General features: G+C 36.8%; 2 protein-coding genes across 12 annotated transcripts in view; one reads left to right on the plus strand and one right to left on the minus strand.

Annotated features, from left to right (window-relative positions):
* pip4p2 (phosphatidylinositol-4,5-bisphosphate 4-phosphatase 2) overlaps window positions 1-15,188 on the plus strand; it is an 86,020-nt gene extending 70,832 nt beyond the window's left edge. The window contains exons 6-8 of one of the 4 annotated variants that reach the window (XR_011352427.1): window positions 9,281-9,371; window positions 12,445-12,643; window positions 14,290-14,417. Coding sequence is in view for 3 of the 4 variants with exons in the window: in XM_069921946.1 (XP_069778047.1) it covers window positions 9,281-9,371; window positions 14,290-14,433 (235 nt within the window). In the remaining variant the exon portion in view is untranslated. Of the gene's footprint in view, window positions 1-9,280; window positions 9,372-11,884; window positions 11,962-12,444; window positions 12,644-14,289 lie in introns of all 4 variants that reach the window. The other 3 variants (XM_069921948.1, XM_069921949.1, XM_069921946.1) reach the window with 3 other exon arrangements.
* LOC138755617 (deubiquitinase OTUD6B-like) overlaps window positions 1-24,936 on the minus strand; it is a 295,429-nt gene that overhangs the window by 233,412 nt on the left and 37,081 nt on the right. The window lies entirely within an intron of this gene.

Genomic DNA, 24,936 nt, shown 5'->3' on the forward strand with positions numbered 1-24,936 from the left:
AAGGTTGTGAGAAATCTAGCCTGTGCAGCTAGGTAATATTTTTTTTAATCTGGAAGTCTAAATTCCTCTCAATCCATAGTCCCATGTCAGTTTTTCCAGTGCAATTCTTGGTATCTTATTATTCCGTAGGAACTGTCTAATATGGTTGTTTAGTAGCTTAAAAAGGATTTTAGGTAATGGAATAGAAAAAAGTTATTGCAGTCTTAGCATCATTTTCATTTTGATGCAGTTAACCCTTCCCACCAAAGTAATCGGTAAATCTCTCAATTTCTGTAGGTCTTTTTCTATCTTCCCAAGAAGAGTAAGATGATTTAGTTTGTACTGATTTTGCAAGTTATTGTCAGTTGTTATTCCAAATTATTTTATTCCATCCATCTTCCATTTAAATTTATTTCCTTTTTGTCATCTTTCATATTCAAAATTTGTTGATGGTATTATCTCACTTTTATCCATATTTATTTTATAGTCTGATATTTTTCTAGTGTTATTTGTAATTTTCCAAAGATTTGGTTGGTTCTGATGGATACAATAGTCCATCATCAGCAAAAAGACAGATTTTTGTGTTCTTCTTGTCTGACTTTCAAACCCTTTATATCTGGATGCCTTATTTTCTCCACTAGTGGTTCAATTGCTAAAATAAAAAGCGCTGGGAACAGGGGGCATCCCTGTGATCTACTCAAGGGCAACACTGCTGACATCTGATTATTTGTTATTATTTTAGCTTGTGGTTTATAGTATAAAGTTTTTATCCAATTTATAAATGTTCTGCCTATACCAAATGTTTCCAGTGTTTTAAATAAAAAGGGCCATTCCAAATAGTTAAATGCTTTTTCCATATCTAGGAAGACTATAATACTTAAATTTCATTCAGATTTAGTCATGTATTATATAATCTTCCTGGCGTATTTGAGGAATGCCTTCCTTTAACAAATCCTGCTTGATCCGTATGTATCAGTTTTGGCAAGTATTGTCCTAACCTATTAGCCAATGCTTTCACTAGTATCTTATAATCAGCATCTAACAGGAATGTTGATCTGTATGATAAAGGTTTTTATGGATCTCTATTTTTTTGGTAACACTAATAATCACGGTTGAGAATGACTCTGGGAGGGTCTGTGTTTCCACAACTTGGTCCAGGATATCCATTAAAAGGGCCATTAATAATTCTTTGAATTGTCTGTAAAACTCAGGTGGAAATCCATCCTCTCCCGGTGATTTATTAGCCTTTTCAAGTTCTTCTCTTATGACAGGAGTATTTAATTCTATGCTTTCTCTCTCTTCCAGACTTGGAAGTTTGATATTCAGCAAAAATTCTTCCATTTCGTTCTCACCTCCTAGTAATTCTGATTTGTATAGTTTCATATAATATTGTCAAAAAGTGTCATTAATTTTCATTTGCTTATATACTAGAGTGTCTGCTTCTGTTTTTATAGCATTTTTCATTCTTGATGACTCCTGTTTAAATCTGCCGAGCTAAAACTTTGTGCACCTGTTTACCCAAATAATATTGTTTAGTTTTTAATATAGCCTTTTCTGTCCTATATGTTTGTATTATATTATATCTTAGCTTTTTTTAATTTTCCAGTAATCTCTTCTTGTAGTCCTGTTCTTTGATTTTTTTTTCTAATTCTTTAATATCCTTCTCCAAATTGTTTACTTCTGCCATATGTCCCCTCTTAAGATTCTTCATATAGGAAATAATTTGTCCCCTTAAATCTGCTTTAAGCATGCCCCATATCAGAAAACATATTAGTAGACAGAAGATTTGTTTCACCAAATATTTGTCTCTTTATACATTTGCAGAAGACTTATTTTAAGCAATGTAGTATTGTGAAGCTATCAGTATACATTCTTTTTTAAAACTTTATTTAAAACTTTTTTAAAACAACGTAAAATCAATAGCAACAATAAAAAAGGTTTTTATATAATATAGTAAACCCCTCTCCCTCCCCCCCCTCAGCAAGCCCCCTCAATGGGAGCAAAAAAAAACCATAAAACATATACAATATTTTAAGATATTTCCAAACCCATATATTCTAAATAAGATGACCACATTTTAACAAAAAAAGAGTAATTATCATGTAAATTATGTTATTTTCTCCATATAAGTGCAAGATCTCAACTCATTATGCCAACGAGCTATATTAATCTCTACATTGTCTTTCCAAGTAATTGCTACACATTTTTGTGCTACAGATAACACCAAACATACGAATGCTATTTGAAACTTATCCAACCCCAAACCAGTCAAAGAAACCATATAACCCTAATTTAATTTTAAATAATTTCTCTAAAACCAACCTAACTTTTTCCCAAATGGTTGTACCCTATCAAAGGAAAACTACATGCAAAAAAAATACATGCAAAAATGTTCCAGTATGTAACACACATCTAAAACTTGAATTACTAAATCCGTATTTTTTCAATTTCTCAGGAGTCAAATATAACTGATGCAAAAAAATTATAATTAAGCAAACCATATCTTACATTAGTCAATTTAGTTACCCCTTCATGATATATAACCTCCCAATCCTCTTGAGGTATAACATAAGTTAAATCGCTTTCCCATTTATTTCTAGATTTCTCCAAATTCGGTTTATCCATAGTTTCCTGTAACAATCGATACATATCTGAAATAAAACCTCTCTTTGGTATAAAGGAAATCAAAAATTCATATTTTGTTAACTTAGGTAAACTCATCTCTTTAGCATAATTATCCCTTATCAAAGTTCAAAGTTGGTAATACACAAATAAAGAATTTACTGGTATACCAAATTTCTCCCTCAATTGATTAAAAGAAACTGACCCTCTTTAAAACAATCCTGAATCAGTTTTATACCCTGAGAATACCATATCTTTAAATACCTATTAACATTGAAAAAGGAATAAGCGGATTTTGATATAATGGAGTTTGGATTGATAATTTACCCTTTGTTCCTATAACATCACTTCTTTGAACCCATATCTTTAAAAAATGTTTTAATATCAGCATATCATATCCCTGCAATAAATTTAAATTCCATTTATGTATAAACTGTGAACATCAAATTCAGAAATACATTTTCTTGTTTTTCCATTGTTGCTGTGGTTAATAATGGAAAATGGTCTGATAGAAGCCTCAATATATGTTGTTTTTTTTTAATTACTCTACTTTTGAACTAGGCAGACATTAAAAATAAGTCAACCCTTGTATGAGAGTCATGAACACTTGAGTAAAAAGAGTAGTCTCTGTGGGATTAAATCGCCTCCATACATCGATAAGATTTAGATCTTTCATGTTTGATATTGTGGTTTTTGCTGCTTTTGCCCTTGTAATTGTTCTTACCAATCTATCTAGAATTGGGCCAAGCAGAAATTAAAGTCTCCTCCAACTAATATATTTTGTCTTCCCTCTGCTGTTTTTAAGAGAATTCATAAAGACTTCATTGTCATAATTTGGGGCATAAATATTCATAAATGACTATGCTTCTCCATAAATTTATAATGTGCCGTTACATACCTTCCAGCTTGATTAATCAAGGTATCTTCTATTAACACTGGTGTAATTTTATTAATTAGAATTGCCACCCCTCTTTCCTTTGACCCAAAGGAAGACTATATTATTTGTCCCTTCCATTCTCTTTTTAACTTATCGGGTTCCAATTTGGTAAGATGTGTTTTAAAGATTATATCCACTTTTAATTTCTTTAATTATTCCAAGACCCTCTTCCTCTTCACCATCCTGTTTATCCCATTAATATTAAGACTGATAAACTTATGTTTTATCCATACCACTTTTCATACAAATCCTGCATAACAATAATATATTCCCAATTTTCTAAATACTGTCTTAACATTTCTCTATTAAAAGACTTTTCCAACGCATACATTTCCTCTTTAAAAACACACACACACATCCCGAGCTCTGACGATGATGTTCTCAATAGTACCCGGAAGCCCACGAAAAAGGCCTACAGGTTCTTCTGCAGAAGAAGAAACCGTCTCTTTGGTGCCATCTTTTAAAATCTCTTTTTTTCCAGCGCCATCTTTTCCATCTTCCCTCCCCCCCAAGTCAGAGTTCCCACCTTGCTGCTTTCCTTACCATCTTTCTGTCTTTTCAGAGCTCTCCATATAAACCAATAGTTTTTTTAACAATAAAAACAAGACAGCTCAGTACTATTAGTATAAATAAAATGATACGTCTTTTATTTAGTCCTCTTTTGAAATGGTCTTTTCAGTCCTTCAGTTGACGACTTTAATCTTTTCATAACTTTTTAAAAAAATTCTTCCACTTCTTTCTTCTTGAAAATTTGTTGATTACCTTCTAAGACATTCACCCTCACTGTTGCTGGATAAATCATTGAATATTTAAAGTTTTTCAATCGCAGTCTTACCTCATCAACTTCCTTTCGTTGTTTGACCAAGAAAAATATTACTTTGCATTGTCCACTACTAATGGCCATTATTATTTTTAAAATATTCATATGCTGCTCCCAAGATCACATCTCTTTCCCAGTAACTTAAAAGTCTTACCAGGACTGGTTGTGGTTGCTGTTTGCCAGTTCCTCTGGGTCTGAGGGTCCAGTGAACCCTTTCAATTTGCAGCTTTTCATTTATCTTATTTTGTCCTAGAATCTGTAGGATCCATGTTTCAAAGAAACTCGCTGCATCTTTTCCTCTATTCCTTCTCTCAGTCCAATGATTCTTACATTGTTATGTCTGCTAAAATTTTCCATATGGTCGATCTTGTACATCAGTCCTTTCTTTTGTATGTCCTATATTTTTCCTTTTACTTCCAGTGCCTTCAACCTGCCTTTTGTTTTGTCCAGCTCAGCCTCTGAATTAGTCATTTTGTCTTGGAAATCGCCAACCAGATGGCATTTCCATAACCTTCGCTGATATAGATCTCTCATCACTTATTTCATACTCGTAAAGCGACTGCATAAAGTTTCCTACGTGTTCAGGATGGAGGCTATATCTTGGGCTGACTCCCTCGCTCTGCTGGCTTCAGCTGATCCCAAGGGCCCTACTGATTCCTCATCAGGCTTCCACTCGATGTTCCGAGCTGAACTGTCACTTCAATTTTTGTTCTCAGTTGCCTCGGCCATTTAGTACTTGCTTTCTCCATTTTTGACAATAATATTCTGGTTTGTGAGCATTTAAACCATCTTTTTAATACTATTTCTGGAGATCTCTTTCAAAGCACCTCTGCTCAGCTCATTAGCATGGGCACTCCCCCAGGGATAGGTCAACCATGGCTAATGGATTGTGTATTGAATCTACTTGTTCTTGCAGCTTCCTCTCAAGTGCACCCTGCCCAAATAAAAGCCAAACAAATCAGGCTGCTTTGGATGTGAAAATGGTCATTACCAAAAGGTACAGCATCTGGGGTTCAAACACTAAAAATAGGTAATGCATGAGGGACCAGCTTGGAAAATCTGGAACTGATTGCTAATGAATAGAGTGGCTGAGGTGGATGAATTGATAGAGGGAACTGTGTGAACCTAGCTTTCTACCTTCTTCATTGCAGTCACAAAAGTGCTGGAGAAAGTCAGCAGGTTACTCAGTATCCATAGAAAGTAAAAGGCCACCGATGTTTCAGGCCTGAGCCTTTCCCTAGGAGTGCCAAGAAGCAGAAAAGCACCTAAATAAAAAGGTGGGGATTGAGGTGGTGAAGGGGGAGGAGGACAGTCTAACAGACAAAAGGTAATAGCTGGATACAAGTAGGAGTGTAGAAGAGAAAGAAACTGAGAAGTAATAGGGAGAGGGGTAGAGGGTTAAGAAAGATGGGGATGGGGAGCTAGTGGAAAGTAGGCAGGGATGGGGAGAGAGAGCTTGGGGAGAGGATGAGAAGACGATGTTGATGCCGTCAGCTTGGAGGCTGCTGAGAGTGAATACAAGAACTTGTATCTCCAATTTGTGGGTGGTCACAACTTGGCAATACATGAAGCCATGGACAGACATGTCATTGCCAGACTGCATTTTGTCTTGGAAATCGCCAACCAGATGTCATCAATATAGACTTCTCCAACTTCTCTCAACACCCCTTCCCAATCTCTTTGCCTCATGTCTGTGTATGCCTTCCTCAAGATCCCCATGCCCTTCTATAAGAGAGCTATTTTTCTTAGCCCTCTGCCCTCTCCCCATCGCTTTCCCACCTGAGTCCACCTATTACCTCTTGCCTGTTAGCCGGTGCTCTTTCCCTTCCCTACCTGCACCTTTTTATTCAGGTGTCTGTCTGATTTTCAGCACTCCTGAAGAACAGCTCAGGCCCAAAATGTCAGTGCCTTTTACCTCCTATGGATGCTACATAACCTGCTGAGTTTCTCCAGCATTTTTGTGTACTGCAGTATACACCAGCATCTGCAGACTTTCATGTATACCGACCTTCTTTAAGGTAGGCACTTAATTGCATTTGTGTTCACAACATGGGTCTTGTATATATTGTTGTAATCTACTAAATAACTAAGAATGGTGCTTCGTAAAGGCTGCATTTCTACAACCAGTTATCATATAGAATTAAGTTGTGCCTTTGAACTTAAAACAGTAATATGACATGTATGTTGCTAATCATTTTTATTATTTCTTTAGGATGTAGGCATTATTGACAGAGGCAGGATTTATTGCCCATCTAGATGTGTTTGGTTATCTACCTTCCTAAATTGTTGCAGTACAACTAGTGAAAGTGGTCTCATAATTCTGTTAAGTCAGGAGATTCAAGATTTAGAGACATCACCTTCAGGAGTGCAGATGCAATTCAAAGTCAAGATGGTGCACAACAGGTGGCGGTGTTGCTAAGGTTTTCTGCTCATTCCTCTCTGGTAGTAAAGTGGATAGTCTTGAAAGTGCACTTTTTGAGTAGCCTCAAATCTTAATTGTCATTGTAGGCAGTAAACATTGCAACTGCAGAGGCAGTGAATATTTTGATTTACTGTACTAGCCAGAATAATAGTTTGGCACAGGGTAGATGGGCTGAAGGTCTGTTTCTGTTCTGTAGTTCCATGGATGAGCTAACAATGTGTGAGATAGAGTTGAGATGCTTCAATCTTTTTGGAGCAGGATTTGTTCAGATGCATGGAAAGTACTCTATCGCGCCCTTGACATGAATCTTGATGATGGAAAGATAGATGTGTCAGAAGCTGAACCATTTGCTCCTGGATACCTAACCTCTGAACAATTCTCTATGTATGTATGGAGCTTTCCAACTATTTTTTTGTTAGTGGTGACTACTAGAATATTGAAAGTGGATACAATGTAAGTAATCCTGTAAATTTCAATTATGAGTTTAAATTCTCACTTATTGAAGATCATTATCTAGCATCTTATGGTAAAAAAAATATGCAATGCAACTTATCAATCCATACCTAACAGTCACCCAGGTCTTCCTGCAAATAAGCATGAATTTCTTTGATTTCTGAAATTTTATGAATAGAATTAAACATTGTGCAAGAATTATTTCTGAGTTCATAAATAGAAGAAAAATAATTTATGAAACAACAAAATATGGTTGAGCTGAGAGCACTGCCCTGCAAAATTCCTGGAGCAAAATTTGGGACTAGGATGACTGATATTCACCAGTTCCATTGTGTAAGTGTTTTCCTCTTGAACCCCACTTAAGTTCATTTGCCAAAATTTCCTAATGCCACACTAGGTTAAATGCTGCCTTGTTGTTGAGAGCAGTCAATCTTGCCTCAACTTTGTAATTCTACATTTTGCCCCATGTTTGGATCAAGGTGGTGATGTGGTCTGGAGCTGAATGGCCATGGGGAAACCCAATCAGTACATCAGTGAGCAGTTTATTATTGGAAGTGACTCCTATTAGTTGCTTAACTGATCTAGTAGGTTTACAGACCTTCAAACCATTAATTGTAAAATTATTTAGCTTTTATATTTTGCAGTCTGATTTGGAATTTGGTGCTCTTATCGTCCTTTGTTGCATTTTCTACCAAGATGGTGTCTCTGTTTTGGATATGTTTATACTGCTCCTGGCATGCCCTTCTGTATGCTCCATTGCCTTGTTGATCCCCCACTTTGGTTATAAAGGTAGAATAAAAGATTACAACTCCAATTATCTGAAATGGTTGGAACTGGGCCTATGTCGGATAAACATTTTTTTAAAAAAAAACAGCCCAGTGGCAACTACAAATAACTTGTATCAATGTTTAAACAACAACAAGGGAAGGCCTTTTAATCATTACTGTTTCATTCTCACCAAAAAAAAATGCTGGCTGTGGCTGATCCCCAACACGATCCCACCACTACTGCTGATCTCCGGGAAAGCTTCCCAGGTTAGTGGAATACCCACTGGCGAGTTGGCAAGCTCCCGTCCTTGATGCCTGAATCCCAACTCCGAATCCTCCCCTAGGCCTACTGCATTGCACACCAGGTGTGTAGTAGTAGACTGAGGGGAGGGTTCGGAGTCGGCAACAGGAACTCCAATCTGTCAAGGAGGCAGGGGGATGGGAGGGAATACCACTGAGCCCAAGGTCCTCCTCCTGCCTAGGAGGCCGCTCTCCTTGATGATGCCGGGACGAGGGATTCTTCCAACTGCTTGTGGCTGGGAAACAGTGGCATGCATTTTGAGAGGGAGAGTTGGAAAGTCAATAGGGTAAGATAAAGAAGAAATGGAACGAGAGAGGAGGAAGTTATCTGAAACGAGGACAATCGTCGTTCTAATTTCATGTTGAGTAAATTTTTTTTAAACCTGTGAGGTCAGTTCGGCTCTGAAAAAAAAAATTGGATAAATGAGGATTTCTGATTTGTTTCGGATATCCTCATTTATCCGAATTTCTTTTATAAATTTCAGATAAATGAGTATTTCGGAGAATCTGATTTCAGATAATCAGAGTTGTACTGAATATTATTCTGATGGTGTATATTTGTGTTTCTGGTGATAGTCATAGTTTCTCATGTCCAGCTTTTGATGGTGGATCTGTTTTGTGTTATGTTCTTAATGTTGCCTATGATCTTGGGTAGGTTATTTGCCTATCAATAGTTTTGACCCTGTGAAAAGTGAAACTTGTGCCACAGTTCCTCTTTTTAAAGCCTAATTAATATAAACAGGAGTAGGAATCATTTATTAAATGTAATTTCAAAATATGCTATTTTTGTTTTTATTGCGAGTTTTATCCTGAGCTGCACTTTTGTAACTTTTTTTACTTAAAATGATGGGATCTTCCATTGGTCAGTGTAATTTTTGTTTTTGTAAATTAGCTGTAGCTAATTTAAAATAAAAATACAATAACTTGCTGCTGACATGTACAAATGCAACAAAACACTATTCATTTTGGTTTGTATTCAGATCATCTGTCGGCAGTGCATTGCCACGAAGGCGTTGCTGTGTATACGTGACTGTTGGAATTATGTGTGTTTTCATTGGAGTTGGTTTAACTGTAAGTAAAGTTTAATCCTGTCAAGTTAAATATGTCTTATAGTATTTCTATTTGCTGAGTGCCTTCTAAATGTCTTCCCAATTATGATTCTATTTTTTAGAGGGTTTGGCATTGAATTACATTTCCTTCTCACTTTGGTTATCCAATGAAAGCATATTGGTGTTAATTTCAGATTGTTACAGAACAAAAACAAAATTTGCCACGCTTTTGCCATTGTTCCAGTTTCCACCCACATGCTAAGGCAAATCAGCTACTGCAAGAAGGTGGAAGAAAATTCAGGATGGAGTTGATGGATATGCGAGAGAGAGGATTTTCAGGAAATTAATGGGAGGAATAGAACTCTTGGGAATGCTTTGAGAGCTGGCTGAATGACCAACTTCAATATGAGACAACTATGAGAGTAGCTGGAACCATTCCTGGTTGCCACCTTTAAGGCTAATCACAATGGTTGGTTCTGAATAAATATGGAAAAGGTTAACTTTAGGCATAAGTAAGGGTTATGTATTTTGCCTTAATAAAATGGGGGACGGTGTACTGTCAGGTGGAAATGTGCCAGCTTCCTCCAGTTACATTTGCACAGATGTAGTCTGAACAGTGGATTTTCTACAAGGAGCAATGTCTATTTAATAATCATTCTATCATTGTGTACTCATGAATACATCAGTCTTTTTATTGGTTTCTAATGTTGGGGTGTAGAACAAATGGGTTCATAAGTAATCTTTTGTTTAAAATGTGTTCTGCAAGGTAAACTTTGGGTAAAAATATTTTTGCCAAAATGTGCATTTTTCTATCTGTGGGTTGCCAATTTTACTACAGGCAGTTCTTGTGAGCTGTGGATTGGTATATTTCCTGATAGGTGTTACCTTTCTTCTGGAAATGCTAGTGAACTGTTCAATTTCTTATGTTCTCCCTGCTTACCAGAAATGAATTAGTGCTGGCTGAGTTGTTAATTTGTAATGGAAGTAAATCACAAAATTCTGTAGACATCGTGGTTGAAGTAAAAAACACAAAATGCTGGAGAAACTCAGTAGGTCAATGAGTGTCCTTTATGTAGCAAAGGAAAGATGCACAACTGACATTTCGGATTGAGCCCTTCATCAAAGTATGAGAAAATGCCAGCAGGTGTCTGAACGAAAGAGTTGAGGGGGTGGCAAAGGCAAGAAATTATAGGTAGAGAAAGGAGGGAGGGGACAGCAGCAGTGAAGGGGAGGAGGATTAGCTGGGTGGGTAGAAGAACTGGAAAGACAGGAAAAGGGGGAGGGGGAAGAAGCAATCAGTTTTAATGGAAAGCAGTAAAGTCAATATTGTCATCTGGCTGGAGAGTGCCCAGACAAAAATAAGATGTTCCTCCAATTTGCGGGTGGTCATAGTGGGATAGTACACAAGGGCATGGACAGACATGTGAGTGTGGAGGTGTGACTCAGAATTGAAATGGTTGGCCACTGGGAGGTTGCTGTGGTCGTGGATGGAGCAGAGGTGCTAAGCGAAGTGGTCTCCCAGTCTGTGGCATTCTCAACATCAGAGAGATGCAAAGGGTGCACCAGATGCACTAAATAAGTCCTCTGGATGTACAAGTGAAGTGTTGCTTCACTTGAAAGCCCTGCTTTGGGCCCTGGACTGTGATGAGGAAGGAGGTGTGGGTGCAAGTGTTACACCTCCTGTGGGTACGGGGAAGTTGCTGGGTGTGGGATAGGTGGGGAGAAATGAGTGCATAAGGGAATTGCGGAGGGAGCAGTCCCTGCAGAAGGCCAAAAAGGGAGAAGAAGGAAAAATGTATCTGGGAGTGTGATCCTGTAGTAAGTGCCAGAAATTCCGAAGGATAATATGTTGGATGAGGAAGCTGGTGGGGTGGTAGGTGAGGATGAGGGGGACTCTACTTGCGTCTGGGGGCAGAGGGGGCCAGGGCAGATGAGCAGGAAATTGAGGATATACTGGTGAGGGTTGAGTTGATAGTAGGAGAGGGGAAGCCATGTTTGTGAAAGAAGGCAGACATTTTGGAAGATCTTGACTGGAAGACCTCATCTTGGGAACAGATGAGGCGGAGAAATTGAGAGAAGGGAGTGGAATCCTTGCAGGGGACAGGAAATGTAGTCCAAGTGGTTGGTGGGAGTTGGAGAGTTTGTAGTATATGTCGGTGGACAGCTTGCCTCCCGAGAAGAAGACAGAGAGATCCTGGAAGGGGTGAATGTTATCAGAGATGGACCAAGTGAGTTTGAGATCAGGGTGAAACTGGCCTCAGAGAGGATTAAGTTGAAAAGTTAATTGTGGGTGCATGAGGCAGTCCCGATATTATTTATATACCGGATGAAGAGTTGAGGGGTCTTTCCAGTGTAGGCTTGCAGCGTAGATTGCTCCACAAACCCCACAATTTGTAATGGCTACAGTTACATCCCTTATCCAAGTGCTAGGCAGAGAGAAATTTCCTACCAATAAGAATCATTGGTTTTGGACTGTTAATCTGAAAGCTATCAGATATTTTGAAAATGAATTTTATTCCTGGTACTGTTGGATAGAAATCAACATGGAAGTCAACAAGAAGATAGAATGTTTGCCACAATTAATTGTTTGAACGTCACATGAGAATATTTTGGTAAGAGAAGAAAAACTTAGTCTCATCTCTAATTGCAGGTCAGACTGTATTCTCTTCCCCCTTCATCCTGTTTTCTTTAATTCTTTTAAATTATTTAATAGGCCTTTCTGGATACCTGATGGTGTATTTTGGGTAAATAGTTTAATCCTTTTGGTATTCTTGATTTCCGTAATTTAAATTTCTTTGTCTAAAATGGGTCTTGCCATTGTTTGTCATATTCTTGAGGGATGTCTTCTCAAGTCTGCTCTTTCTTAGAGAAAATCAGTTTAACATTTTTTTCTTCTCTCAATGCATGAACCTTCCTGATGCACATCATTATCATTGATGATCTGCTCTGTTTTATTTGTCCCATAATCAAAACCAGACACACCACTACAGTAACACCACAACCTTTTTGTGCCCTCCTACACCAAAGAAATGTTTGTCTTTTTTATCAAGATACAAAATACTCATAATTTCCTTTCCCATTTTTCTTTCTTCAAGACAGTAGGCCCTTTGAAATTGCCATGTAAAATGGAGTTAACCAGGCAATTTGCTTGGTTGACAACCAACTACATGGCTATTTGAAAGAGTTCAACCTGGTGTATCCGGTCAAAGCCCAACCATGTCCCAGATCTACCTCCGAGGTGGTCAGGCAACCCAGCAAAATTTAACCAGGCGTCCTGCTTCAGTGAATTGAAAGGTGAAATTACCAACCTGGTTACTATCGCAACCAACCTGTCAGCGCTTGCGTGTGTGTGTCACAGGGAAACCCCTGGCTGAAGTGCTGCTGCTGTGAAAAGTCGGGGGGTGGGGGGCTGCTGCCACAATCAGGGAGGGGGCGTGATATGCATGCTGCAATCAGGGATGGAGTGGTGCTGCCGCGAACGGGGGAAGGGGGTGCATGATGTGCCACTGCTGCAAACACCGCTCTGGTTCGCGGCAACTCCAGTGGTGTGGGGAATTATGGGTAAGGAAGATAGCCATTGTTCCTGCATTGAGCCATTCCCGCGAACTGGAGTGCACATTGCAGTAGCAACCACCACCACCCACCCCCACGACCACCACATCACCCCATTCGTGGCAGTGACAAATTGCCGGTGGGGGAAGGTGTTTAGGAGAACTTTAAAGCAGAAAGGGAACTGATTGTGTGACGAGTTACTCACCATGTCATCACAGGGCGGGATCCTGGTTAAATCTCTGGGTTGGTGATTTATCAGGTAGGTCTGGCTGCGATTTGAAAGGTGCATTCTGTATCCGTGACTCAGTAATCGCACGCGGGACCCAGGAGGGCTACTGGGGTGCTGCAATTTGAAAGCACCTAGTATATACTAAATAAGCACACATTCTTCTGCTAGATAGATACTCTGTCCCTGTGATCAATAAAATCTGTAATTTAGATTGGATACTCAGGATTAGTGTTTACTTCTTTTCAGTGTTGGCAGTTTTGCAGTTAACATTTCCTGTTTCGAGGAAGTGGTCCGTAGAGAGCCCTGCAATATTAAAAAAAAAACCACATAACTATATTCCACATAATAAACTATTAAATTTAAAGAGTGAGACTTTGGAATAAAATGCGATGCTAAAAAATTGCTGAAAGATTGGAAACCAATTCAAAGATTAATCAAGATGTGGAGATTTGTTAGTGATGATGGAGGAAATGCATGGAAAAAAGATGATGCCTTCTGAAAGTATAAACTAATAGGGGATAAAATGTTCACTAACATTTATTCTATGATTTTGACTCCTTTTATTGTCAGTTGGCCAGAGTATTCTCAAAAATTACATTTGCAAATGCTGTGAATAGTTTGACTATTAATTTGTCCAGTATCTAAACTACCTGGTGATGGCTGGCTAATAAAATGCTTATTGGAAGAATGAGGTAAAATTTCATAGAGGTATTCAAAATTGAGGGGTATAGAGAGAGTGCAAGCATGCTTTTTCCACTGAGGTTAAGTGAGCAAGAACTCGACATGGGTTAAGAGCGAAAAGGCAAATGTTTAAAGGGAACATTAGAGCGGACGACTTCCTGCAGAGTGGTGACAGTGAGGAATGAACTGCTCTCTGAAGTGATGAATGTGGGACCCACTTTTACATTTAAGAAAAATTTGGATTGGTACATGGGAGGGGTATGGAGGCTGTGGTCTAGGTTCAGGTCATTGGGATGAGGCAGAGAGGTGGTTTGGTATAGACTGGATGGGCTGAATGACCTGTTTCAATGCTGTAGTGTTTTGTAGTTCAATAGATTAAAGCTGTTATGATTTTAGTTATTCACTAACATAGATGATATACATATCTGCTTAAATATTGGTTTTAATATCTAAACTATTGTATGTTTTTTTTTAAAAGGTTGGTACCCAAGAATTTGCAAGACGTTATCCTGCAACATATGTTTCCTGGGCTTTTGCTTATCTCCTAGGCCTAATCTGCCTGATTCGAGCTTGTTATTGGGGTGCAATAAAAGTTAGCTATCCTGAGCACACCTTTGCATAGACAAATCCGATATCCAGTACAGAAGATCTGATGGTTTACAAATCTTTAAAAAAGGACATTCTCAAGTTAATACAAACCAACTTTATAGACTAATTATGTCCAAGGAGGATAATGTGTCAGAATGTGCATATTGCACTATTGTTTAAGTGTACATTTTTTGTTGCTGCTAAATTGCCATAAACTTGAGACAAATGCTGCATATATTTTGCTTGGATTGTACCCCAATTTTGTCTTGGTTAAACTTTGTCACACATTATGGTTTTCTTTTTCTAGTGATCAGTATGTGATACGACAGATCAGCTTCAAACATCCACCACTAAAATATTTCTATCTAGGCTTGATGCTTTAAATTATTTCTGCGAATCTGAACATTTGAACAAAATAGCTGAGCAATAAAAATGAGTTCTGTATGTTGTACCTTCAAGACTTTCAAACTTTTATTTGCTGCTTTTTCTTAAAAAAGGCATTTGAAAATACCTACATTGAGTCTGTCGGAGTATTATGGTGGTAAAAGCAAATGATGCTGAACTTGTTAGGACATATTATCTCATTGAATAACAATCATTTTGATTGAGCAAATGCGTATCAGGAAAAGATTGAGTTTTTGCTATTATCGTGAATTGATCCATTTGAAAATTTCAAAAAACATCAGCTGTTGAATGTAATACAATCTGTCCCAATCCCAAATCCATGAATTGTTGCTTTGCTCGCATGCTGTCTTTTATAATTAAGGTAATAAAACACATATACACTTATTGACTGTTGTTACTAATTTATGACTAAAGAAGTTAAAATGGAAAGTTTGTCACAATAGGAAACGTTATCCTTTAATGCTGTCTTGTTTTCTGAAATGAGATTTGCATTCAATGTTCAAGTGAATTATTTTGCTCTGATATTTATAAATTGGATTGACGTGTGTGTGTGTGTGTGTGTGTGTGTGTGTGTGTGTGTATACACATGCATGCACACCCACTCTTGGAAGTATATATTTCATAAGTTTGTATGTGCGTGCACGTCTTCTTATCCTTCGCTCCAAAGTGAAAAGTCATAGCTCTGCTAAACTTGCAACCTTGCTTCCTAAGACATATTTTCCAATCCAACTAAATCTCTTCTCCATAGCTTCCACATCCTTCCTGTAATTAGGTGAACAGAGATTTATAGAGCTGTATCATTTCTACAACTACATTTGTCATTCTCCAATCCTCAAGAACTCACCCCACTTCCCCTGTGACCAGAGAAGATGCAAAGATTATTACCAACACCCTGGAAATCTCTACCTCTACTTGCTTCAGTAACCTGGAGTATATCTCATTGGTCCTGGAGTCTTAATTCTAATGGATTGGAAGGGTGTCTATACATTAGTTGTATCCTTTATTTCAATTCAGTAAAGGTGCAGAAAGCTTCACAACTTTCAACCATATTCTCAGTCATGCAAGTATTTTCATATCTGTTCTCTCGATCACCAATTATGGTGTCAGTAAAATGGCTCAGACTGCAGTCAATGTAAACCAGTAATGTGGTTGTTGGAATTAATGTAGTGTTTTCCATTTGTTGCTGCCAGTAACACTCTGCTACTACTTTCACATTTTACTTTAGTTTATAAAGTGGACAGCCATTAAGCTTTATTTTAATTAAATTGGACGAAGTATGCATCAGGAGGAAAGTCAAAAGTACTGGAGAAGATCAAATCACAAATTTGACATCTCATTGAGGTAAATTTGTGCTGCATATCTTCAGCAGGTATTCTGCAGGAAATTGTTTCCAAGCAAGTGGACTGATTGCATTAAAGTAGGTATAATTAAACTCGAGTCAGGCTTAATATAGTCTGCCCTACAATGGACATAGGATCCTGACCCTCATGGGAATTAGTAAAAAATAATGCAGACAAAGAAATGTTTTAAATTATTAAGCATCTTAAAATACTTTGAAACACTTCTATAATACATATTAATATAATTCCTCCAAAGAAAAAGTAACTGCTGCCTTACTTGGAGCCCGACGAAAATGGAATATCAAGAAGGATCAGAGGCCTGCCACAGCTTGGAAGAAGGGAGTTAGCATACAAGCTACTCCTTGGGTAAGTGCTCCTGCTGAAGGAACTCCATGGATATTGCTCCTCTACAGCTTTGGAGAGATGGTCATGGAAAAGAACCCAGAGGCGCAATGCATATGTGCGCGAAACCGGGGCCTTCCAAAATATTGTCAGAGGAGGGCTCTCAACAGACTAGCAGCGAAGAAGAGAAAGATGAAGAGGATGTTCAGTTAATGGAAGTGGAGGTATTAAAAGAAACTAAAGCTTTTAAAAGGAAAACTAAAGTAAAAAACATTACCAATATGGAATTATTAATTAAAGAATTCCATGAAATGAGAGAGAAGTGAAAGGAGAAATAAACAGAGTTATGGATATTGTTAAGTTAAAATCAAAATTGATAAAATGGATGGTGAAGAAAGTACAGGGAGAAATGCAACATATGGATGATAGAGTTACTAGAATGGAAGATTCCACCACTGTCTTAGTTATGGAAGATCAGAAGTTGCAGCAAAATATGGAAAATTTTAGTAGAAGGAACCATCTTAAAATAGTGTTTCTTAAATAAGGAGTGGAGGAACAAGATCCAAATGCTTTTGGTGCAAAATAGATTCCTGAAACATTGGGTAAATCACATTTTAAGCAACCTATCGAGATCGAAAGTACACACTGAGCTCTCAGACCAAAACCGCTTCCAAATTAGAATCCACATTAATTAAGTTTATTCAGTCTCAAGACAGAAAAGACTGACATTAGCAGCAGAAGGGGCAAGAGCAAGGAAAGGTCTACTTGAGTATGCAGGGGGTAGAGTTTTTTTTAACCCTGATAGAAGTGCTGATTTATTAAAAAGAAGAAAATTTAATCTTGTTAAGATGATTCTTTGGGAAAAGGGATATAGATTTGTGCTGCAACATCCTGCAACTGTGAAGAATTTCTTGCCTGAAGGTGAATTTTTTTTTTTGGAGCTTTTGAGCAAGCATAAGAATTTGTGTAAATTCTCCCAATAATCCAAAGGGAATGAAGAATTAGAAATACAACAGTTGCAAACATGTTTTATTTAATATTTTATTCATAATTTTAAGTCATATAACATTAATTATAACATATTAATACAAACATATAATTTAAGAAACCTCCACCCCACTAACACCCTCCCTCCTCCCCTTCCCACCTACAAAGAAAGTGCATCATCACTAAGGACAACAATGATCAACTTTTTAGCTGCGGAAACAGAGACATCCACCAGAGCAGACCAAAAGATTAAATCTTAATAGCAAGAGTTTTTAAATACGAGCTCCATACTTTTAGAAAAAAATTATATTTATCCCTCAAATTATATGTTATCTTTTCTAAAGGAATACAGGATTTCATTTCAGCGTGCCATCTTTGCATTCCTAAAATGAAATCAGATATCCAAGCAATAGCCAAATGTTTTTTTTAAGAAACAGCCAAAATCAAATGTAAAAATTCAATTTGATACATAGTCAATCTCAATCCTAAAGCAATTGATCAAATGGTAAACTTAATTTTAATACTCGCTCCAAAAACAATTTAACCTGTATCCAAAAATTTTTAACCTTAGAAAAAGTCCAAGTTGAATGGAAAAAAAAGTACCTGTGTCTTGTCCACATCTAAAACCCAAATCTGAAGAAATTAATTTGAATTTCTTTAATTACTGAGGGGTTAAATACAATTGATGTAAAAAAAAATTACTCTTCCATTTATATCCTTAGTCCTACTATCCTTACATAAATTTCTCTAAACATTTTCATCTATCTTTCTAGAGTAGGTTACAAACAAACACTTTAAAACAGATCTTATTTAAAATACTGGAGTTCTTCCCCATGCTAGATATGTCGGTGCCAACAGTCTTTGCAAAAGCTTTGGAGAGTGCCCAAGAGACTTCACTAATGGATTGTTGTTTACAAAAGGCAACAGATGAAAGAGCTTGTCAGAGCCACATTCTGTCTGGAGTGCAACTTGCTGTTCTAAGAGGGTCATGTGGTTTTACAAGCAGAGAGTCAAACAAGCTTTCTCTCAGAGAGAGACAGACAGAGATCAGTTTTAGTGTGTTACAGTCAGCAGCAACCAGGACTGGAACAAGACAAGCTGGCAAGCTTGTGGAACCCCCATTTGGAAGATGGGTTGTGAGTGCTTAGTTCAGCCTAGTCAAAGCCCTTGTGGATCAAGCAAGAGGAGAGGACTGGCTGTCTAATGTTTCACTTGGAATAAGAGAAACAGAAAAGGCACTCGGTGGTGACCTGAAAGAAAGAGGTTATCATGCGGAGAGTCCTGAGGGGGAAAGTTTCTTCAGCAAGACACTGAAGTGGCTAATTTAAAAAAAAAGGAATCAGTTGTCAGTGTCCTAGAAACTGAAAACTGACAGAAACCTTCCTGAATGGTAACCAGTTACCTTTCAAGCACCAAAGCCTGGTGAACTTTATAAATGTTAAATTCAGTGCACACTATAAGAATTGCCTGCAACCAGTGAACTTGGAGGAATGAGAAGTGAGATTGGTCTGTGAATCAAATAACTTTTCTGAACTTACACACACATTGCACACACGGGGGCTTAGAATTAGAAGGGGGTTAAGTTAGGTGAGTTAAGTCAATAGTGATAAGTTGAAGTGTGCTATTTTCATGTTTAAAGATAATTAAAAGCAACTTTAAGTAACCATTTGTCTTGGTGAATATCTATTGCTGCTGGGTTTTGGGGTCCTCTGGGCTCATAACACTACTTTAGTCAAAGGATTTCTATGTAAAGCTTTAATCCAATTCATACAGTTTGGCCCAAATTGAAATTTGAAATAAATAATTCCAATCTAATCTATCAAAAGCCTTTTCTGCATCTAACAATAAAACTAATGCTAAATCTGATTGTCTCTGAGAACCATGTATTAAGCTAATTAATTTAGCGGAATATCTTTTACTAAATCCAGATTGATTTAAATGAACCAACTCAAGTAAATATTCATTTACTCTATTAGAGAGAACTTCAGCAACAATTTTATAATCAATATTTACTAACAATATAGTTCTATGAGACTCGGGTTTTAATAATTTTTTACCTTTTTTAAGTATTACTGTTATTACAGGATTTGAAAAGGGTTCTGGTAATGAACAAGTTGCATTTGCTTGTTTTAATACTTCCATTCATAAAGGCATCAATGTCTTTAAATTTTTTATAAAATTCAGATTTAAATCCATATTTGCCAAGAGATTTCCCATTTTGCATAGAATTTAAAGGCTTAATAACTTCTTTCAATGTAAATGGAGAATCTAAATCTTTCTGAGCTTGGCTATTCAAAGATGGAAGTTGTAAAAATAATTAATTTCTTCTTCATCATTCAATGATTGAGATGAATACAACTTAGTGTAATACTCTCTAAAAGAATAGTTTATATCCTGTAATTTTGAGTATTTTTTGAATTCTTGACAGCATTAATAACCCTTGATGCTTGTTCCACGTTCAATTGCCAAGCTAAAACCTTGTGCTCGTTCTCGTAATTCATAATATTTTTGTTTAGTTCTATCAATAATTTCTCAATCCTATAAGACTGAATTGAATTAGAGTGCATTTTTAAATTTATCAATTCTAACCTGTTTTTCCAGATAGGATTTTTGTAATTTTGTTTCTCCATAATTACAATTTTCTTCTCTAATTTATCTACTGCCTTAAGATAATTTTTCCTTAATTTTAGTCAAATAACTTATTATTTAGCCTCTGAAATAAGCTTCTAATGCATACCATAAAACAAATTTATTATCAACTGAATTAACATTTGCATCATAATACATTTGTATTTGACTTCTCATAAAAATCATAAAATTCTACATTCTTTAATAATGATGAATTAAATCTCCATCCATAAACTGTTTCAATTCTATCAGAATTTGAACATGACATCAATAATGGTGAATGGTCTGATACAATTAATCCTTCCCTGTAAATGAACCAAAATTAAGTAAAAAATCTGTTCTAGAATAAGAATCAAACAGATTTTTAAAAAATTAATTAAAAAAAAAAATAAAATGAATCATTTCTCTCTTTAGGATTCAATTTCCTCCAAATATCTACCAAATTTAACTCTTCCATTAATGTCAATATTCTTTTAGCCATTTTTGTTTTCATTAAAGATTTTGTAGATATATCTAAAATTGGGTCCAAACAGCAATTGATGTCTCCATCAATTATTATATTTCCATTTACTTGTGCAAAATTAAGAAAAGCATCTTAAATAAATTTTTCATCATCTATATTAGGAGCATACACATTCATAAAAATCCAAGATTCTGAATAACTTTGACAATTTACCAACACAAATCTACCAAGAGGATCAATGACTGTTGTTGATGATTTAAATGCCAATTTTTTATTAATTAAAATAGCTATTCCTCGCACTTTAAGAGTTGAAAATGAAGCTATAACTTGTCCAAACCATTCCCTCTTTAACTTTTGATGTTCTTTCTTTGTTAAGAGTTTCCTGTCCAAAGAAAATTAATATCTACTTTCAATTTCTTAATATGAGCTCATCCTTTTAATTGGATTATTGAGCCCATTCACATTGAACATTACATAATTCAAACCTTATGTTACCATATTTTAATTTAAAAATACTCAACTCTCCTCTCCACCCCAGGCCATCCCAGCTCCACAGCCAACTTTCAAAACATAACATTTCCAAAGATAGAAAGTAAGAAACCCCAAAAGTAAAAATATATTCATAAAAATAATAACAATCCCCAAAACTGCCAATTATGTCAGCGCTAACTCCCTTAATAATAAGTGGTCCTTTCCACTAGTGGCATGAGGCCTTGAAAGAGGAAAGTGAAAAAAAGAGAATCCGCTTCCCCCAGATAGAATATCAAAATTTAATTTCAGTCTGTCAAGTGTGATAAGCTTCTTCAAGGTCTCTATTAAATTTATCATCATCAATTTCAACTTGGGCTTTGGTCGGCTGTCTTCCAGGTGAAATCCCTCCTTTCAATTTTTCTTGATCCCCTTCAATTTGCTGAGATACATAAGATTACTTTTCATTCTGCTTAATATTAGGTGATAATTGACAAATTCCAAAGCTTCAGAGTGATTAGCAAAAAATTGAGCTTGATATTGTCCATAAAAAACTTTAAAAACTGCTGGGTATTGAAAAGCAAGTTTATATCCCTTTTTCCACAAAACTGATTTTGTTGGATTAAATTATTTTCTTCTTTTGACAATTTCATTACTCAAATCCACATAGAAAAATACTCTATTATTCTGGATCATTAAAGGGCTTTGTTGTTCCCTGGCTTTTTGATCTTCCATTTTAAAAATAATTTCCCTATCTTGTAAATGTAAACATTTAATCAAAATAAAGCGTGGTGGTTGTCCCGGATACAGTTTTTTCCTTAGAGCTCTATGTGCTCTATCAAGTTTCAAACCATTTGGAAAATTCTCTGATCCCAAAATTTCAGGCAGCCAATTTTGCCAACATATCAACTTTTTGCAATAAATCCTTCTTCTGAATGTCCCACGCCGTTAAAGAATCTTCTACCTTATTAACTGTATCTTTACATTCTTCTACAATGAGATAGACAACAGACTCGCCAAGGCAAATAGCGCCTTTGGAAGACTACACAAAAGAGTCTGGAAAAACAACCAACTGAAAAACCTCACAAAGATAAGCGTATACAGAGCCGTTGTCATACCCACACTCCTGTTCGGCTCCGAATCATGGGTCCTCTACCGGCACCACCTACGGCTCCTAGAACGCTTCCACCAGCGTTGTCTCCGCTCCATCCTCAACATCCATTGGAGCGCTTACATCCCTAACGTCGAAGTACTCGAGATGGCAGAGGTCGACAGCATCGAGTCCACGCTGCTGAAGATCCAGCTGCGCTGGATGGGTCACGTCTCCAGAATGGAGGACCATCGCCTTCCCAAGATCGTGTTATGTGGCGAGCTCTCCACTGGCCACCGTGACAGAGGTGCACCAAAGAAAAGGTACAAGGACTGCCTAAAGAAATCTCTTGGTGCCTGCCACATTGACCACCGCCAGTGGGCTGATATCGCCTCAAACCGTGCATCTTGGCGCCTCACAGTTTGGCGGGCAGCAACCTCCTTTGAAGAAGACCGCAGAGCCTACCTCACTGACAAAAGGCAAAGGAGGAAAAACCCAACACCCAACCCCAACCAATCAATTTTCCCCTGCAACCACTGCAATCGTGTCTGCCTGTCCCGCATCGGACTTGTCAGCCACAAACGAGCCTGCAGCTGACGTGGACTTTTTACCCCCTCCATAAATCTTCGTCCGCGAAGCCAAGCCAAAGAAGAAAGACCTCCAAATGACATTCCTGGAAATCTTCAAATTTTTGAATTTGAATTTTGATTTTATCAACAGTTTTATTACACTTTGCCATATATGTCTTCATTACAGTCATTTCTTCTCTAATAGCTCCCATTTGATTCATAAAATCAGCTTTCTCTTCAGCAAAATTTGTAACCATTTTTTTGACTGAGTCCATTTTTTCAAAAATATTATCAAAAATCTGGGTCAAGAGTTTTGGGGTAACAATAACATGCACCCATTCTATCTTGAATATATTGATCTCCTTTTTCTGATTCCTCTCCCTGTGATTGTGGCACAATGCTTTCTTCTACTCCTGGTTCTTCTTCTTCCTCCTCCGTTGAAGATGGCAAGGGCTAAAATTGTTTGACCTGCAATCACAGATGGAGCTGGAGCCACAGACTCCGACTTGATCACTTCTGTTGCACGCATGTGTGAAGTTCCTACAATCACCTCCATAGTTTTCTTCTGTGCTCCAGTGCCATCTTCCCCAGCTTCCCAAGAAGGTGGCGCTGGAGCCTGAATCCTTACCCGTGGAGCCTTTGACAGTCAGGGCTGGAGAGGAACTAGAATCAGAGGCTGAGTCTTTAAGGTAGCCTCAGTTTCTTCCATCAAAGTAACTGAAGTTACAGCCAATTTTATTTTTCGCCCAGTTTGTGTTCTGGATTTTTTTTGCAGCCATCTTTTGAGACCTCTACAAAATTTTAAAGTTATTTAATACTTAAAATTTTTTTAAAAGTCGGGTATTAATTAATTTTGCAGGAGAGGTGTTTTCCATGTCTTCTCCTTATGCCATCATGTCACACCCCCAATTACAATCATGTTTGAAGGGACTAATACTATTTGGTAGTATATAATGAATGGCTAGTTTAAAACACCATCTACTTATTTTTCCTTTGTTAATCTTTGGAAATTGTTGAATGACATTTTTGAAATTATTTTTAATGTTTCTTTTCACTATATATAAAATGTTTTGAGATTAAAATACCAGGAGGTTGGGGGAGGAGATGGGTTTATAACCTTTACTGCATTGTGTGGGTGAATGTGACCGTGGTCACAACCTGTAAAATGGAAGGAGATAATGTTGGGTATCTAATCAAAATCTATTGGGGAAAAGAGGGTATTCTATTGTTTATATATGGTCATAAATGTAGTAATTTTAATGCTTTAAAAGTAAACTTTATTTTCTTCTGGATTGCCAGAAGGGGTATGCACCAATACATTGGATATTAAATAAGAGAGTCGAGTGAGGAGGGACCACATGCAGAGGTGGAGGAAGGAGTGGATTAGCAGGATGAGTAAAATGGTGAAATTTTTAATTTTAACCTTAATGGGTTAAACTGAACAGTGAAAAGAAAGAAGGTATCAATACATATTAAGAAAATTGGAGTAGATTTGGCTTTTCTACAAGAAACAAACTTAGTTGAGAAAGAACATTTGAAGTTGCAGCTTCATCATGTAATCTAAGGCAAGAGGAGTGATGATCTTGTTGAGGAAAATTTTTCCAATTAAAATACAAAATGTAGTAATAGATAACAGGGAGATATGTGATGATACATTGCCAAATATATTCGGAATTGTGGAGTCTTCTAATAACTGTCTTGGAAAAAGATCTTCAAAAAGTTCTGAGGATAAACGAAGATAATTAATTTTAAAAATGCAATATAACACACTAGAAACCTATAGAAAATAAAAGGTAATCACAAGAACTAAACAGGTATTGTGAGTTAGGTGAAACATCACATAAAGTACTTTCATGGCAATTGAAAGCAGGGCAGATATCAAGAATGATTAATGCAATTAAAAATGATTTAACTGTCATTAGTTACAAACTTCAAGAAATAAATGAATAATTTAAGAAATTTTATTCTAAATTATATACTTCTGAGTCTTTACAAGATGAGAATAAAATAGATACCTATCTTGGATACATTTATGTAGACTGATTATGGTAGAACAAACAGAATTAAGAGCTAGTTTTATCCAATTAGAAATGAAAGAAGCAATTAGTTCTTTACAAAGTAATAAAGCAACAGGAGAAGATGGCTTTCCACCTGAATTTTATAAAGAATTTAAAGATTTATAGATTACCATTTTTATGGAAGTGCTTGATTAAGCATAAAGAATGCAATACACTTCCAGAATCAT

Source organism: Narcine bancroftii, chromosome 2, assembly GCF_036971445.1.
Source record: "Narcine bancroftii isolate sNarBan1 chromosome 2, sNarBan1.hap1, whole genome shotgun sequence".
Taxonomy (NCBI): domain Eukaryota; kingdom Metazoa; phylum Chordata; class Chondrichthyes; order Torpediniformes; family Narcinidae; genus Narcine; species Narcine bancroftii.